The sequence below is a fragment of the Podarcis liolepis genome, assembly GCF_965112155.1.
Source record: "Podarcis liolepis genome assembly, chromosome: 6".
NCBI classification, from domain to species: Eukaryota; Metazoa; Chordata; class Lepidosauria; order Squamata; family Lacertidae; genus Podarcis; species Podarcis liolepis.
The window spans coordinates 81711774-81727299 of NC_139559.1; the positions used below are offsets into that span (position 1 = coordinate 81711774).

At 41.8% G+C, this 15526-nt stretch overlaps 1 protein-coding gene across 3 annotated transcripts in view; it reads left to right on the forward strand.

Moving 5' to 3' along the window:
- Positions 1-15526, forward strand: part of DENND1B (DENN domain containing 1B) — a 173399-nt gene that overhangs the window by 122980 nt on the left and 34893 nt on the right. For all 3 annotated transcript variants that reach the window (XM_083506774.1, XM_083506773.1, XM_083506772.1), the window contains 2 exons: positions 3258-3383; positions 10050-10151. In XM_083506774.1, the coding sequence (XP_083362900.1) occupies positions 3258-3383; positions 10050-10151 (228 nt within the window). The remainder of the gene's footprint in view (positions 1-3257; positions 3384-10049; positions 10152-15526) is intronic.

Consider the following 15526-nt stretch of genomic DNA (forward strand, 5'->3'; position numbering starts at 1 on the left):
GTATCTGTTTTGCAGAGACATTTTCAAAGGTGAGACACTAGCACCTAAAAGGCTAACTCGTGTGCCTGCTAGTCTGATGGAACTAGGCCTGTGAGCAGGGCCTCTAGTTATGAACTTAAGGTCTAGGCAGGTTCATATGGGTATAGGAGATACTTTAAATAACATGATACCAAGCTATTTAGGACTTTAAAGGTCATCAGCAGCACTTTGAATTGAACCTAGGAAGCCAATGCAACCGGTACAACATTGTTGTTCTATGCTTTGAATGCCTGGCCTCCACAAATGTCCTAGCAGCTGCGTCCTGTAACAGTTCTTTACCTCAAAGAGGGAAAGCTAGGATGTTCTCAGGAAGGTCTTTTAATATAACACCTTATTTATTCTATGTAGCAGCCGAAATTTGCTCCTAAATCTGCTTATCATTTAAGTCCCTTAATAAAAATAACAATTAGAATATAATTACAGTGGTACCTCGGGTTAAGTACTTAATTGGTTCCGGAGGTCCGTTCTTAACCTGAAACTGTTCTTAACCTGAAGCACCACTTTAGTTAATGGGGTCTCCTGCTGCTGCCGCGCCGCCAGAGCAAGATTTCCGTTCTCATCCTGAAGCAAAGTTCTTAACCTGAAGCACTATTTCTGGGTTAGCAGAGTCTTTAACCTGAAGCGTATGCAACCTGAGGTACCACTGTACAACAAATTCTTTACACTAAAGAGCGTCCCATAGCAGGAGGACAACAGCCACTAGTAAAGTCGATCATTCGTAGTGGTACCACTCGGCTTTTCTGAAAATGCGTATCTTGTTATCTTTCTCTAAAAACTTGACGTGAACTAACGTGACACAAGATTCCCTCCAGAATTAGTTCCACAGGGAGGAAAGTGCTTCAAATAGGTGGCCTTTGACCTGGTAACCACCTGCCAAGTTTCAGATGGACTTGTAACCTACAACAGGGTCTTTCTGGCTGACCTGGATGCTCACACAGAGTGGGGGGGGCACCTGTACAAAGAGTAACCACAGGTAACTTCAGGTAACTACAGGCCAAAACCATTCAGGACTTTATAAATCAAAACCAGCGCACAGAATTCAATCTGCAAGTTAATTGGTAGCTAGTGCAATTCCTTTTGGATTACCGTCAGACTATATGGTTCCACGGCCTATATTACCTCTTAGCCTGGCGCTTGCATTCTGTAGATTTTTTTTGAACCTACTGAAAATGTCCAATTAAAAAAACAAAACAATGGATGGCACTGTGGGTAAAACCTCAGCGCCTAGGACTTGCCGATCGTCAGGTCGGCGGTTCAAATCCCTGCGGCGGGGTGCGCTCCCGTTGCTCGGTCCCAGCGCCTGCCAACCTAGCAGTTTGAAAGCACCCCCGGGTGCAAGTAGATAAATAGGAACCGCTTACTAGCGGGAAGGTAAACGGCGTTTCCGTGTGCTGCGCTGGCTCACCAGAGCAGCTTCGTCATGCTGGCCACGTGACCCGGAAGTGTCTTCGGACAGCGCTGGCCCCCGGCCTCTTAAGCGAGATGGGCACGCAACCCCAGAGTCGGACACGACTGGCCCGTACGGGCAAGGGTACCTTTACCTTTACCTTTATATGGTTCCATGGCCTATATTACCTCTTAGCCTGGCACTTGCATTCTGTAGAATTTTTTTGAACCTACTGAAAATGTCCAATTAAAAAAAACCAAAACATTTTTGGCCATACTTCAAAGCCAGCCCCACGCTGCAGTGATTGAGAAATGTACACCATATTGAGATCCTTGGAAGATAAAAGTGGTATATAAATGTAAATAAATAAATAAATAAATATAACTGCAGTTGTTATTGCACCTAGTTTTCTCAAAGGTTGTATATGACATATATATACTTTAAATTTAAAAAAACAACTCAGTGTAATAGTAAACTAACTCACAGGTAACAAAATTGCATAAATTTATTTTGCAACCTTGAACTCTGTAACTTTAAAAATTGTAGATTGTAATTTTTTTTTAGTTTTTAAAGACGTTTTAGTGAACATTGGTGCAGGCTCTCCATGGACTAAATGAATCAGACTCTAAACTTTTATCTGGATCTATGGAGTTTGGATATAAATTGAAAAGATCACAGCTATAGGGAAAAGACCTATACTGTAAAGGCCTTTCTGCATAGATTATGAACATCGTAACTCAATATTTCCCCCCACAAAACTATAGTTATAATTGGACCCAATGGGGGTCTGTTTCTTTGATCAGATCACAGTAACCATGACTTTACACTGGAAAATGTCACTACTGTGAAGGTTTATCACCTGTAGAGCTGGTCTTTTCTCTGATGCCGTGTTCAGCTCTCATTAGCATTATTCAGAGTTTAGTTGTTAATTAGATTGATGCTTCAATTACAGTCATCACTGACAAGAATAGCCGTGACTGCTTGCATGAAGAAGAAACAAAAGGATATTCATTTGTGCAGGCGGTTTTTTCCCTTCAAAGTATGACATCTGCATTGCCATCTTCATATATGCATAAATGCAGCGGCTGTAACCCCAAAATTTTGCATATGCTGCACACAGGGGCCTGATTTGCCTATCACATTAAACCACAGTTAAATGTTTAATTGTGAGTTACTGCAAACAAGCTTGTCCCTCCCTGGCTTCTGCAATCACTTTATGATGCAACAATTATTATTTTTTAAAGATATAATGACCACACCACCACCAACTAGTTAGCAGGGCCCGTTCAGTATCACAGTGAGACTTTTGTGAAGTCTGTTCTGGAAAGGTAAAGACCTTGTGTGCGCTTGTGAGTTTGTCTCCTATAGCCATCAGTAAGAGCCCTGGGACTATATAGGGCTGCCCTAAGTGACAAGCTGAGCTTCAACTGAGCCTCCCAGAAAAACCTTTGTAACACAGACAAATGAGAGAAACCCGGTCGGTGCCGCCTTAGACAAGTAGGCACATGTTATGATGGTGGCAAGAAATCTGCAGTAGGAGAGGCTCACAAGCCATTTACTGTAAAATAATTAAAGCTTATTTATGTCAAGAGGCCTTGGAGAAAAAAAGAGAGCATAAACCAATTTGCATTAGCCGTTTACTATCCCCCCCTGCTTTCATTTCAATTAACAGACCAGCAGGTGTTCTTTGCGGTTAAAAAGATAAGCTATCAAGGAAGAGGATGACTTTTTGGCTGACCTGCAGACACCATGGTTTGCCTGCTGATTGGGTTCGTGTCTCCCTGTACCAATTTCTGAGGTGTTAATTTAACTGCTCCTCTCTGTCACGCAGGTCTCGGCCTTGAAAAATAAACTGAAGAAGCAGTCCACAGCTACCGGTGATGGAGTAGCCAGGGCCTTCCTGAGGGCACAAGCAGCGTTATTTGGATCCTACAGAGATGCTCTAAGATACAGACCAGTAAGCGATGCAGTTCAAGTATCCATTTCCCATTGACTCTTAAGAGTGCAAATGTTCTTAATGTCTGTGAGGAGGAATGCTAAACATCTCACCAAGGTTAGAAAAAAACACACCCCTCCAGGTAAACAAGTCCAAAGGTTGGTTGTGGAAAGGCAAAGTCCAGTGAACTACAGCAGCTGTTGGTAAAAGCCTTTGTGAGCTCATGGGCCAAAACACCCAACAAATACCCCAGCATTTATGTGTCACGTTAGAGACCCAGTGTGGTTGGTATATGGAAAATGTCTGGGTGCGAGTGACAGTTGTGTTGGGCTGTGGGCACACTTTCCAGATACTGCCTCCCAGTTTGCAAATTAAGTTTTGATTTGCAAACAGCCAGAAGTGGCCCAGGCTCAGTTTTCCCCAAGTTGCTGAATGCCAGGGGTGCCAACTTGAATAAAATATTGGGGGCGGGGAGCAGGTAAGCCCCCTGCCCCCAATCAATCACATGACACAGTTCACGCTCGCCATTGGAATAGCAATTCCCATCAACTTGGGGGAGGAGCTAGCCCCCTCAACTATTTTATTGGGGGGCCAAAGACCCTAGGAGTTGGCTGCTATGCTGAATGCTGTGGCATCGAGTGCTGTGAATCAACTCCTTTGCATCCTAGTATCTTGCTGAAAAGCTGTACATTTGTAGGTTAGGTTAATATCTGAGGTTAGGTTCTCCTAGAGCAGGTGGCCAACAGTGGCCCTCCAGATGTGGTCAGACTCCAGCTTCTATCAACCCCAGCGAGCATGGACAAAAGTTGGGGATGGTGGGAGTTGTGGTCCAGCCATAGGTTAGCTCCCTCTGTTCTAAAGCTAATATTTCTACTGCCCTGAAGTTCTTTACTTAGAATGTTGATTTCCAGCCAACAGCTTGTCCATTTTTTTAAAAAAAACCTAATGCTTTGTAACTATTTCATAATTTTAAATATTCTTTCTAGCAGCTCATCATAGGCCAGAAGCACTGCTTCTGTTTTTGCACGGGAGCAACTGATGCACAGAGGGAATAAGTTATTGTAGTTCTAAAATTGGTAACTGTGAAGAACGTGGGGTAAAAAATAGTACTGACCCAGTACTATCGTACTCAAACTTGCTGTGATTTTCCAAGGCTCCAAGCAAAGGTCTTTCCCAGCCTTGCTATCCGACTTTCTCTGAACTAAAGATTAAACTTGGCACCTGAAGTATCCAAAACATTAGCTCTGCTCTTCTTCCTAACCTTGTTAGGAGGAGTAGATTTAGAAGGGTCCAGCTAATTGATATCTAGTTCAGCTATATTTAGACAAAAATAGGATAAATGTCCAAAACTATGAAAGTAGTTCAAGGGACATAATCATCTTTGCACCGAGATCAATAGTGGATGTGCAGTAAAATGTGGCATTAACAGAACAATTGAAAAAAGATTTTTGTTCTCAAATATTTTTTCCAGTAGTAAATAGTAATTCCGATACCTTGAAAGCTTTGGATTTTGTTCTATACCAGTACTGCAGAACTCGTTGTGATTTTGAAGTGAAAGTATAAATTCATTTTCTATGTATAAATATTTCAGCACTTTACTGAACATGCCATTTCCATTTTCTAGTATATGCCAACATTTTGGTTCATGAAGTACTCTCAAAGTTTTTTCTCCCCCTCCCCACTATAGATCTGGTTGAGTTTTACAGTACGTTAATTGTGTATATACAAATTGAAGAATAAATTTCTAACTAAAATTGCAGCAGACTGCTATATAATCTGCCTTCACCCCCAGTAATGTTGTTCCTCTAGTTTGAGTCTAAAGGCTTCTAAGACCTGCTTAGGACAAATCTTAGTACTGCTATCCCAAATATTTAAGTTGCCTCTTCTTGCACTGTTCTCTGCTTGCATTTATCAACATGAGAGGATGCTGCAGGATGTTTAATAGTTAAGAATAAGAGACAAACAGACCTCAAGCCTTTCTCTAATTTTTCAAATCAGTAATCAGTAAGGCTTAGTGTTTAAACAAAGTTATGGGGGTACATTTCTGTTTAAAATGTTAACATACCCCCCCGCCTCTCTCTGTGTGGTTGCCTTTATTCTTGCAGAGGTGCCACTATCTTTTTTCACAGAGTTATCTTTTTCTTAGCTAGCTTTCTGAAACAATGCCAGCTTTTTAAAAGTGCAATATAAATCAGGTTAGCTGTTTACGTTCCTTACAATCTTTTAACGATGCATGTTTTTAAGAGTGGCGATTTCTTTCAGGTATTTCCCCCCCCCTTCATGCTTTATCATGAAGACGTCCACATTTATCATGCATAATGTCCCCTCCCGCTCTCCCGAGCCATTTCACAAATTATCAAGAAGTTTTCCTGTTCTCCTTTTCTGAATAAGCTTTGTTCATAATAAATGTGGTCAGACTTCTGTCGTGGTCTCTTGTCCACTTCTTTTGACCTAGACAGCAAGATTTTCATTGACTTAATCGTTTTTGGCATAGCCTGCTATAACAGAGAAACAGAGAAAAGAAAATTAAGAATGGGAAGGATGACATACTCTCCTATTCTTATCTTTTATATAGAGTTCAGAAAAGAGCTCTGATTCTAAAACCCTCCTCCCCTATCCCACAAGACTCTACCCTCAGCTTCCCCTACTACCCAATCTAACTTTTCCTTCTCCCTTCAGAGTAGGAGTGAAAGAAAAAACAGAAAAAGTAGATTGTGACCTACTAGTGGAAGAAGCACAATGGACAGCTTTCCCATCACACGGGTCACAACTTCACTCTGTTTTTCTCTGCCTCTAGATCAGCCTAAGAAGCACTCCTTCAGGAAAGCAGTAGCAACAGCTCTTTCCAGGGGGGTGCAGTTTAAAATAATTTGACTCCCGGTGCCTCTCTGCTTGTATCCAGCATGGTTTTGAAATGAGCCTGGCTATTAAAAGAAAAAGAAAAAAAAAATCAGGAAATAACTCGACACATTTTCCACCTAGTCCAAGTTCCCTGTTCCCTAGTCTCAGTCCCTCAGCTAGGAATTTCCCAGGAATTTTGGGGAGTGTGCCTTCTTTGTCTGCTGTCTACTCTGATAGACAGACACTCAGCAGGGTCTAATTTGTTTTTTATTTGTTTGTTAAATTTCTGGACTGTGCTTTATCTGAGCGTCGCAGGGCAGTTTACAATATAAAAAACACAAAAATGCAAAACAAAAACAATACCTGGTCCCTCACAGTTTAAAAGGCCATAAATGACCCAAGGCCGGGGAGAAGAAGAATGTTTTTGCGTATAGGGCAACTCAAGCAGTTTCTGTGCCAAAGCCAAGCCTAAACCCCGATTGAAGTGGATCTAGAAAAGATATAGTTTCCTCCAAGAGTGGCTGAATCTGGTTCGTGACTCAGGAACCTTAGTCAGAGGTTTTTCCCAGCCCTGAAACCTGAAGATGCTGCTTATTGAACCCGGTCTTTTTTGTGCGCAAAGCATTTTCTCTACCCCTGTGCTTTTCCATAGCTACCACGTTACTCCTAGGTTTCTAAATCCATCCTGTGTGAACCATGGTTAAAGGTAAAGGTAAAGGGACCCCTGACCATTAAGTCCAGTCATGACAGACTCTGGGGTTGCGGCGCTCATCTCGCTTTATTGGCCGAGGGAGCCGGCGTACAGCTTCCAGGTCATGTGGCCAGCATGACTAAGCCGCTTCTGGCGAACCAGAGCAGCGCACGGAAACGCCATTTACCTTCCCGCCGGAGCAGTACCTATTTATCTACTTGTACTTTGACGTGCTTTCGAACTGCTAGGTTGGCAGGAGCAGGGACAGAGCAACGGGAGCTCACCCCATTGTGGGGATTCGAACTGCCGACCTTCTGATCGGCAAGTCCTAGGCTCTGTGGTTTAACCCACAGTGCCACCCGCGTCCCTATGTGAACCATGGTTAAAGAGTGACAAATAAGCGACCCTATTAGTTAAACAACAGAAACACCTAAATCGGTTTGTAATATCTCAGGGGAAAAGACAGCAATCAATGTATTACAAACTGAGCAAGTGCCTTGTTTTGCATGGGAAGAATTCTGGTTCATATTGCTTATCACATTTAGAAGCAAGAATATCTCCTCTGCTAGGCCAGATTTCCCTTTCTTTCTAATAAAATTGGATAGGCTAAGCTCTTGTGCTCAAGATGATTATTCTGTTTAAGTCAATGCATCAGAGTTATTTACAATGATATTAAGGCGCTTGCTTAAAATGTGAATGCAGCTTAAATGGAATCAGTCCTGCTGTGTCCATGAAGATGAGTTGGGGAGAGATGGAATTCTACAATAACTGTTGTTAAAGAGGACAGATATCTTGTTTGGCATAGATTTTTTTGGGTCCAAGTATTAGCAGTCTCCTCTTCTGTATAGAATCCCTACTAGGCTTTGATCGAACTACTTTGAAAGTATGTTGTAAATCAATACTAAAAGGAACATTAGAGCATGCGTCCACTACGTATCAGCACAGCATTCCTCCAAAGGCTACGTTCTAGACCGAAGCATCACAAGGAACAAACAAGTCAATGGCAGAAATTTATTGCATTAGAAAGACTCTAGGGAATTGCATCAGCAACAGTTGCTAATTTTTGATTCTGAAGCCTCTTGGAGTAACAATAATGTCCACGAAATCTCAGGAAGAGATCTGAATCATTGGCAAACGGATAAAAAAGAAAGTGGCTACAATTCAAAGAGCTCAGTGCACAAAACACTTCCATGTACATGTGGGAAGAATGGCAGTACAAGGTTATGGAGTACGCAGAAATAGCCAAATGAACAGCAAAAATTCGACATCAGGGGGATGAAACATATCAAAAAGAATGGGGAAAATTTATGTTATATACAGTGGTGCCTCGCAAGACGAAATTCGTTCCGCGAGTTTTTTCATCTAGCGAATTTTTCGACTTGCGAAGCACGGTGTCAGAAAAGTTTTGGAAAAGCTTCAAAAATCACCAAAAACCTCAAAAAAGGCTACCACACCGCGTTCTATGAGTTGCTCCTCGAAGTCAAGTCGCAACTGTATTAACGGTGTTAAGAAAAAGGAAACAAACTTGCAAGACGTTTTCGTCTTGCGAAGCAAGCCCATAGGGAAATTCGTCTTGCGAAGCAGCTCAAAAACCGCAAAACCCTTTCGTCTAGCGAGTTTTTCGTCTTGCGAGGCATTCGTCTTGCGGGGCACCACTGTATAGAGAAGATGATGTGAAATAGGGAAACCAATAGAATTAAAATAATATCTCATAACGGGAAAATACAAGAAATTTACTGGATAATAATATCAAAATGAATTAAAAATGTATATTAGAACTATTATTGAATAATATTTGTAAATGAATATAGACAGACAGCAAGAATTTGTATATATAGAAAGATTTATTTGTTTATGGACATTTAATGGAAAAAATGAAGAAGAACAATCTTATTGAAAATGGACAAAGACAATGCGAAAAGTCAAAGAGGACACAAAAAAGCCAGAAGAAGGAAGGAGGGAAGTCAGCTCGGGAGAGTAAGAACAAATGTGAAATATTATGTATGTGTATGTACAGTATGTAACTAAAAATTCAATAAAGATCATCGGGGGGGGGGGGGGGAGAGAGAGAATTTCCCCTCTCTAGCATAAGCACTTAGTGGCTCATGACAGACCTCTTTTGAGACTCCCACAACTCTCACAGAATCTTTTCAGGAAGACCCAAGTATAAACGTAGTCCCACTGATTTCAGAGGGAAATGTGGGCATAAGCTTTTATCTCTGATTTAAGTCAATGGGGCTAAAATGCACACAATTTTGACTGGATTGTGCAGCAAGAATTCAATGGAATATTGTTCATGTAAATATCTTGGAGCCTATACAGATCTTTTGGATAAACAGACCCAGATAAATGCAGGTGCACCCAGTAGAGAACTAAGCAGCCACTGGAGCCTTATGGGAAATCCACAATGAATCTGCAGGACTGAAGGATTTGATTGGGGAAATGGAGCTCACTGTAGTTCATTATAGAATTACAGGAAAGTAAAGCTTTCAAAGTCTCCCGCCGGGTCATGCTTGGCAAATCTTATAACCATGGAGGTCTCGTTCATTCTGCTCTTATATATCTCTTTACCACATTTCAAAGATTTTCCCCACAGGCCAAAAAAATACATAGATATTGCTTTTAACAAACTGTTTGCCTTTCAGAAGAAAGGGGTTAAGAAAAAGTTGCACGGGGGAAAATAAATATAGTTTCAGTTGTGCAATAAAGGGGGCATATGTGTGGTAAAGGGGGCATAAAAATTATTAGATTTTTTTTTTTACTGTTATATGCGTAATAAGATTATGATAAGAATTGCAATGACTTAGCGGCCATGCCAAGTTCCTTTCGGAAGTTTCAGTTTTTCATGAAGTTAAAACTTTGTAGTCTTGCATAGGTAAGAATGGTCTCAAATCTTGTTCTCTGTGTAAAACGTAAATTAAGATTTGTTACATGTGAACTTCAGGTTTTTGTTATTTTTGTCTTCTGCATTTGTTTGGGAGTTATCAAATGCCCACATGGCCTGAAGGATATGTAATTCTTTAGTGCTGAAAATTAGTGGTGTGTTTGTGTGTGTGTGTGTGTGTGTGTGTGTGTGTGTGTGTGTGTGTGTCGAATAGAACTGCACTGACTGTTCCCAAATAAATATCTTACTAATTTCCTTTCTTGTAATTTAGGGTGAGCCTGTCATTTTCTGTGAAGAAAGTTTTGTCAAGCATCGTTCCAGCACTTTTAAGCAGTTTTTGGAAACTGCAGTGAACCTTCAACTTTTTAAACAGGTACAGAGCGAGTGGATTCTCAGTTTAGTTCTCCTCTATTGTACATGTACGAAAACTGAAGAATAGATGCAATCTGTGCAATATGTTTCCCGCATTTAATATCTATTGACCATTTCTATCAGCAACTCCGGAGATTATGCAAGGAGAATTCAAGAGGTCAAGTCAATCTACTACAGTTCCGAAACTATGCTTTGTTCAAACAAGCCAGGATCAAACTGTAGCTTCTGGCCCTGATTCGTTTGCAAATCGTGTTTTAAACTAATCAGAGTTTCCTGTGTTCTGACATAATAAGGAACTCTGGTTAGGTTATAAGCAGATGCCTCTGATCTATTCCACACTGCTACAACAAATTCAGTTGTTCCCTACTGAATCCTAAATTCTAGGTTTGAAGCTAGATGTTCAGAGGTGGGGGCTTAATGGAAGCAGTCTAGAAATACTCTTAACTTGCTGGACTTAGGGAGGTGCTTCAATTCTGCCCTGGACATATCCTTGCCAGTGCTGGCTGTCATTTTCTATCCATTTCTTTTGAGCCTGTAAATGTCTAATTAAGTATTAAGAAAGGTGTCATAAGACTTGTTCCTCCCTTGTTGGAAGAAACTGATCTTTAAATGGCTGCCATGAAGATATCCACTGCTTGGATGGGGAGAGGGCAATATAATATAAATATGGCCAAGGGGTCAGTCCAAAAAGGTTATTTTTATAGTGCTGGATAAACACTGCGGCACAAGCTACAGGTCAAAGCAGAAAACGCCATCTCTGATTAAAGCATCAGGAATCTTAGGTGGGGAGGCCGTGTTTTACTAATCTGCTAGCTCTCTTTGAAGATATACTACCATGATAGATAAGTGAAATTCAGAGAGTGGTAGCCAACTTTCACTATAAAAAATGGTAAGTTTGTGTCTGAGATTTAATGGCTGAGGTAGAGATTTACGACATTATAAGTGAAATATGTGCAGCTTTTAATTGGGTAGAACAGAAATAATATTATCTTCCAAGAGGCAAAGGAAGATGTTATAAAACTATTTCATTTTTATAGCCAATGTATTGCCTCTTCTTCAGTTTATTTTGGATATCATCCTTCCTCCTTATCCTTCATCCAGCTGCCTCTTATCCAAGAGTTCTTTCAAGGTTATTTGAGTTATAAGAAGGCTCAATTTAAAACTTTGCTCTATCCAATGCAAAGCATTCTTCCTTTGCAACAGGAAATAAATCTTTTAAACAGTCCGAAGGCCTATAGTGGAATAATATGTAGATAGGAGAAAGCAGTTTTATTACGGTAGTTTCGGGAGACACATCCATGTGTTAACTCTGGCTGTTTGGGGAAAGTTGAATCATAATAAATTTATAGGCTAGATTATAAGGGCTGTGAATACACAGTGTTATATAGCACCGATAAAACAAATAGGTCATAGAAGACTTTGGACTAGATTGGTGGCTCCGCAAAGGGGCAACTACTGGTGTGCTTCCCATTCACTGCCCTCTAATCCTCTTCAAAACCCACCTACTTAGAAATGGAAATCAACAGGGAAGATATGCAACTGGGAGAGAACGAGAAGGGTATCTTATGTGGCTACAGAGCAAAGCTATGTTATAACAACGATGATGGTATAACACTGCTAATGCTCAAGATTTCCACATACACATTACTAAGCAACATTTGCGATGCTTATTGCACCAATATTATTTGGTTGTGCAAATAAGAGGCCACAGATGGGATGATTTCAATCTGACGATGATTGGTATGGGACTGCTGGCACCAGCACACTTGAACGAATGAACCCACAATTGCTCCAGCCTTGAGTATATCTCATATTTGGTGTTAACTCCTGCACTGTTGCTTACAGCTGCTTTGGAAAACCGTGGCTGCTACAGCTGATGGCAGCTAGCTGTTACGAAAGGAATCATAAGTAAGAATCAAAGGTCAAGAAGGAAAGATCAAAGCTTGTCTTCATAATCCTAAATCTTAGCACAAAAAAGGTCCCTTAGGGGGAGAAAAAGGACAGCATCTTGATGTAATTTGGAATCGGGAAGTCAGGCTTGCATGTAATTTGGCAAATAGATAACTGGGAGATCGCTTTCCATGATGGTAAATACTGTAAGAAACAGAACGTTATTTTTTGCACTTCTTTGCATGTACTTACTGGAGCATTCAGAAGTGCATTCAGCATTTCCAGCCCTTCTGAAATTTTTGTGCAAATGAGCTCTTGGTTCAATGACCACTTATTTAATCTTAGAGGCCACTACATTCTTCAGGGCCAGAGGTGGTCAGCTCCATAATAAAGTTGATACCTACCTAGCAGAAAAATGTCATGGCTAATGGAGCATAGTTCCCAGTTGCACCAGTCTTTGGGATTGTGTGTGCACAACATTAAATCATAACAGTGTGAGACTTTTGTTCCTAAACCAGGGCTACTAGGGACTAAATGAAGGGTGAGATCCAGTGCTAGTCGTGCTCAAAGCAACCCATTGAAATAAATGGACAGAGCATGACTAACATTGTGTATCACCCAAAATTGCTTTGGGAGCCGCATCCAGCTCGATCACTAGTTGTCCATCACTGTTTTATAGTATACTGTTAATTTTGTAGGTGAAATAAAATCCAGTCCACCTAACACTGCTCTGTGGAACCACTGTTCATTTCAGCGCAATTCCCATTTTGTATTAAAATGGTCTCCTATGCAAGGTTTCAGCTCCCCACTGCCACCTCCCCCCCCAAATCTTAAAGCTTAGCAGCTCAGTTTGTGTCTGTGTAACTTTACCTAATGATTAGACTATCCATAAATCATGTGTTGGTTTTATAGCGAGGGATGAATTCTTAGCTTTTCCCTGAATAGATAATGTCTTGTGGTTCAAGGGATGTTTTCTGCACCCTGGTAGCTAAAGGTCCTTTATCTCATTCTTGCTGTGAAACAATCCAGCGGTCCCATACTGTGGTCTGACCATGAACCAAACCCATTTGGGAAAAAGCCAGTTTAAGTGGGGTGGGTAAAAAAAGTTAGCTGAGGAGAAGAGGAAATAATCACCAGTGATAGTGTGTACTTTGCTACTGCTGTGTCTGCGTTTATCTTCTTCTTTTTTAAAAAATGTACTCGTGGAACAGTTTGTTTCATGTCATCAGTCTATCCATTGACAAGCATCAGATTGTCACTGACGGGTCTGTTTGGATAATCTGTGATAGTGTATGACAGTCAGCCAAATAATTAATTTCTATTGGCTCCTGTGTACTGTTTCGGTTAACAGCAATTCGGTAGTAATTCATGTTGAAAAATGCGCAATCAGTCAAATGCTTTCTCCGTTTATCTCATACTTGGGCTACCACCTAACCCTGACCAAAATAGATTACTGCTTGAAAGCATTCTAAAAATGTCAGTGCTTTTGAAGAGTGGGGGAAGACTCTTTGCTTTTATTAATCCTTTAAGGCAAATTAAAGCTTTTAACAAAACATTGTAGTTTCTTTTATTAAGCTGTTTACCATTGTGAACAATTCTTGCTCTTGTGTTCTTAATCTGGTGTTACTTCACACCATGCGTCTGTGTATAGGCAGACTCTAAATTTCTCTATGGCTCAGATTAGCATTTTCCATGGTTTGGTGAATTACGGGCATGTCTTAGTCTCACATGCTGATTTCTTATTCTGTTTCCTAGTTTGTTCTAATCAGATAGAGCCATGAGGTCCAAATGGGCTTAAATGGCAACTGTCTCCAAAGCGTGATTTGAAAACAAGTGGGTTAGCATGGTTAGCATTAACCATAGTTTGTCTGATTTTAGCATTGGGGAAAAAGATAGTTACAGCAAACCAGGAAAGAGAAGGGAGAATACATGTGAGGGAAAGGACGGTAAGGACGGTATAAACCTCTGGCATGTTCCCAGTCCTTCAAACTATAGTGTAAAATGTGCCAATGTATGTACCTAAATAATAAACTTTACAAAGGTAAGTCACAAAGTCTTTGTGGCTATAATTAAATTTGGACCATGTGTGGGTATATATACAACCGAATATGAAGAAATTAACGAAGAGAAATTGCTATGGAAGGTTCAGCTCTTTGGCTTGGGCCTGTAATAATACTAAGGAAATGAACGGACTCTTCCTTGAGTCATCCTGTAAAACTGACTGGAGCATAGTTCTGTTCCTCAGCTGAGTAAATCATGAGTTTTGCTTCATGAAACAATATGAAATATAAATGCTCAGGTACAATACGGTACAATTCATAGCATTATTTAATGACTATGGAGGTACCCTGGGAAAGAATCAAAATTTGCAAATTCCAGATGTGTGTGTGGAACTCTCACATTTCTTCACAGGGAGATGAGAGTCCAAGTCTTCTGAGAGGGGGGGCGTTACTCGTTTGTTTTTGTTTTATTATGTATTTTATATTATTATTTTGCATTTGTTCCTTTAAGAACTGCCCTGAGATCTTCAGATGAAGGGCAGTATACTAATAATGATGAATAATAATAATAATAATAATGATGATGTCACTCAATATCTCCATGTCCTCCTCCTGCTGCTACTTTGTTAACATGTTAAGCCACCCTCAATTTGTTTGGTTTCTCAACTACATTCACCAAACATCAGCACTGGCATCAACCATGCATCAAGTGGGAAGGTGTTCCATAATTGGGTGCCCCAACAGAGTAAGTTCTTTCTCTGGTTGTTGCAAAGCAGATTCATCATTATTTCATTGATGTCAACAATTTGTTTGCTGCTTAATCAAAGTTATCTCTAGGCCAGTGTTTCCCAAACGTTTTTGGGCAACGGCACACCTGTTTACCGGAAAAAAATCTCGCGGCACACCACCATTAAAGCCCCGCCCCGTGACGTCAGCGCGCAGCGTCACGCCGGGAGGGACGCACAAAAGTGAAAGTTTTTTCCCTTCCCCTTGCCGGGGTGGGAGGAGGCAGCAGAGCGAGGGCGCGTTGCGGGCTCTGCGTGGCTTCAGGCGGAGCCTAGGAGCCACTTCCCAGCCTGGAGGGCAGGCTGTGCGCGGACCCCGCCACTCTCGGGGCGCGACCCAGACCCGGCTGCCTTCCACGGCCAGCAGAGGTAGGCCGCCGGCTTCTAACCCGGCGGAACTGGGGCGTCCCGGGCGCAGCGCCGCGCTCCCCGCTCCTCCCGCCCCGCCCCCTTCTCCCGGGTGCCCCCTCCCTCCTTTGTTCTCCGGAGCCCCGCCTCCCCCTCTGCCCCAGCTCGCCTATTGGCTCACGCAGCCGCCACTCAGGTGGGGGCCCGCTTTGGCCCCGCTCCCCGGCCGCCGAGAGAGAGTGGGAGCGTGCGGGGCTGGGCTGGGCGGCCGGGCGTCTCCTTCCCTGCGCTGCTTCGGCCGCGTCTGCAGCCGCCGCGGGACCAGGCGGGAGGCCAGTCATGCCCAGACACTG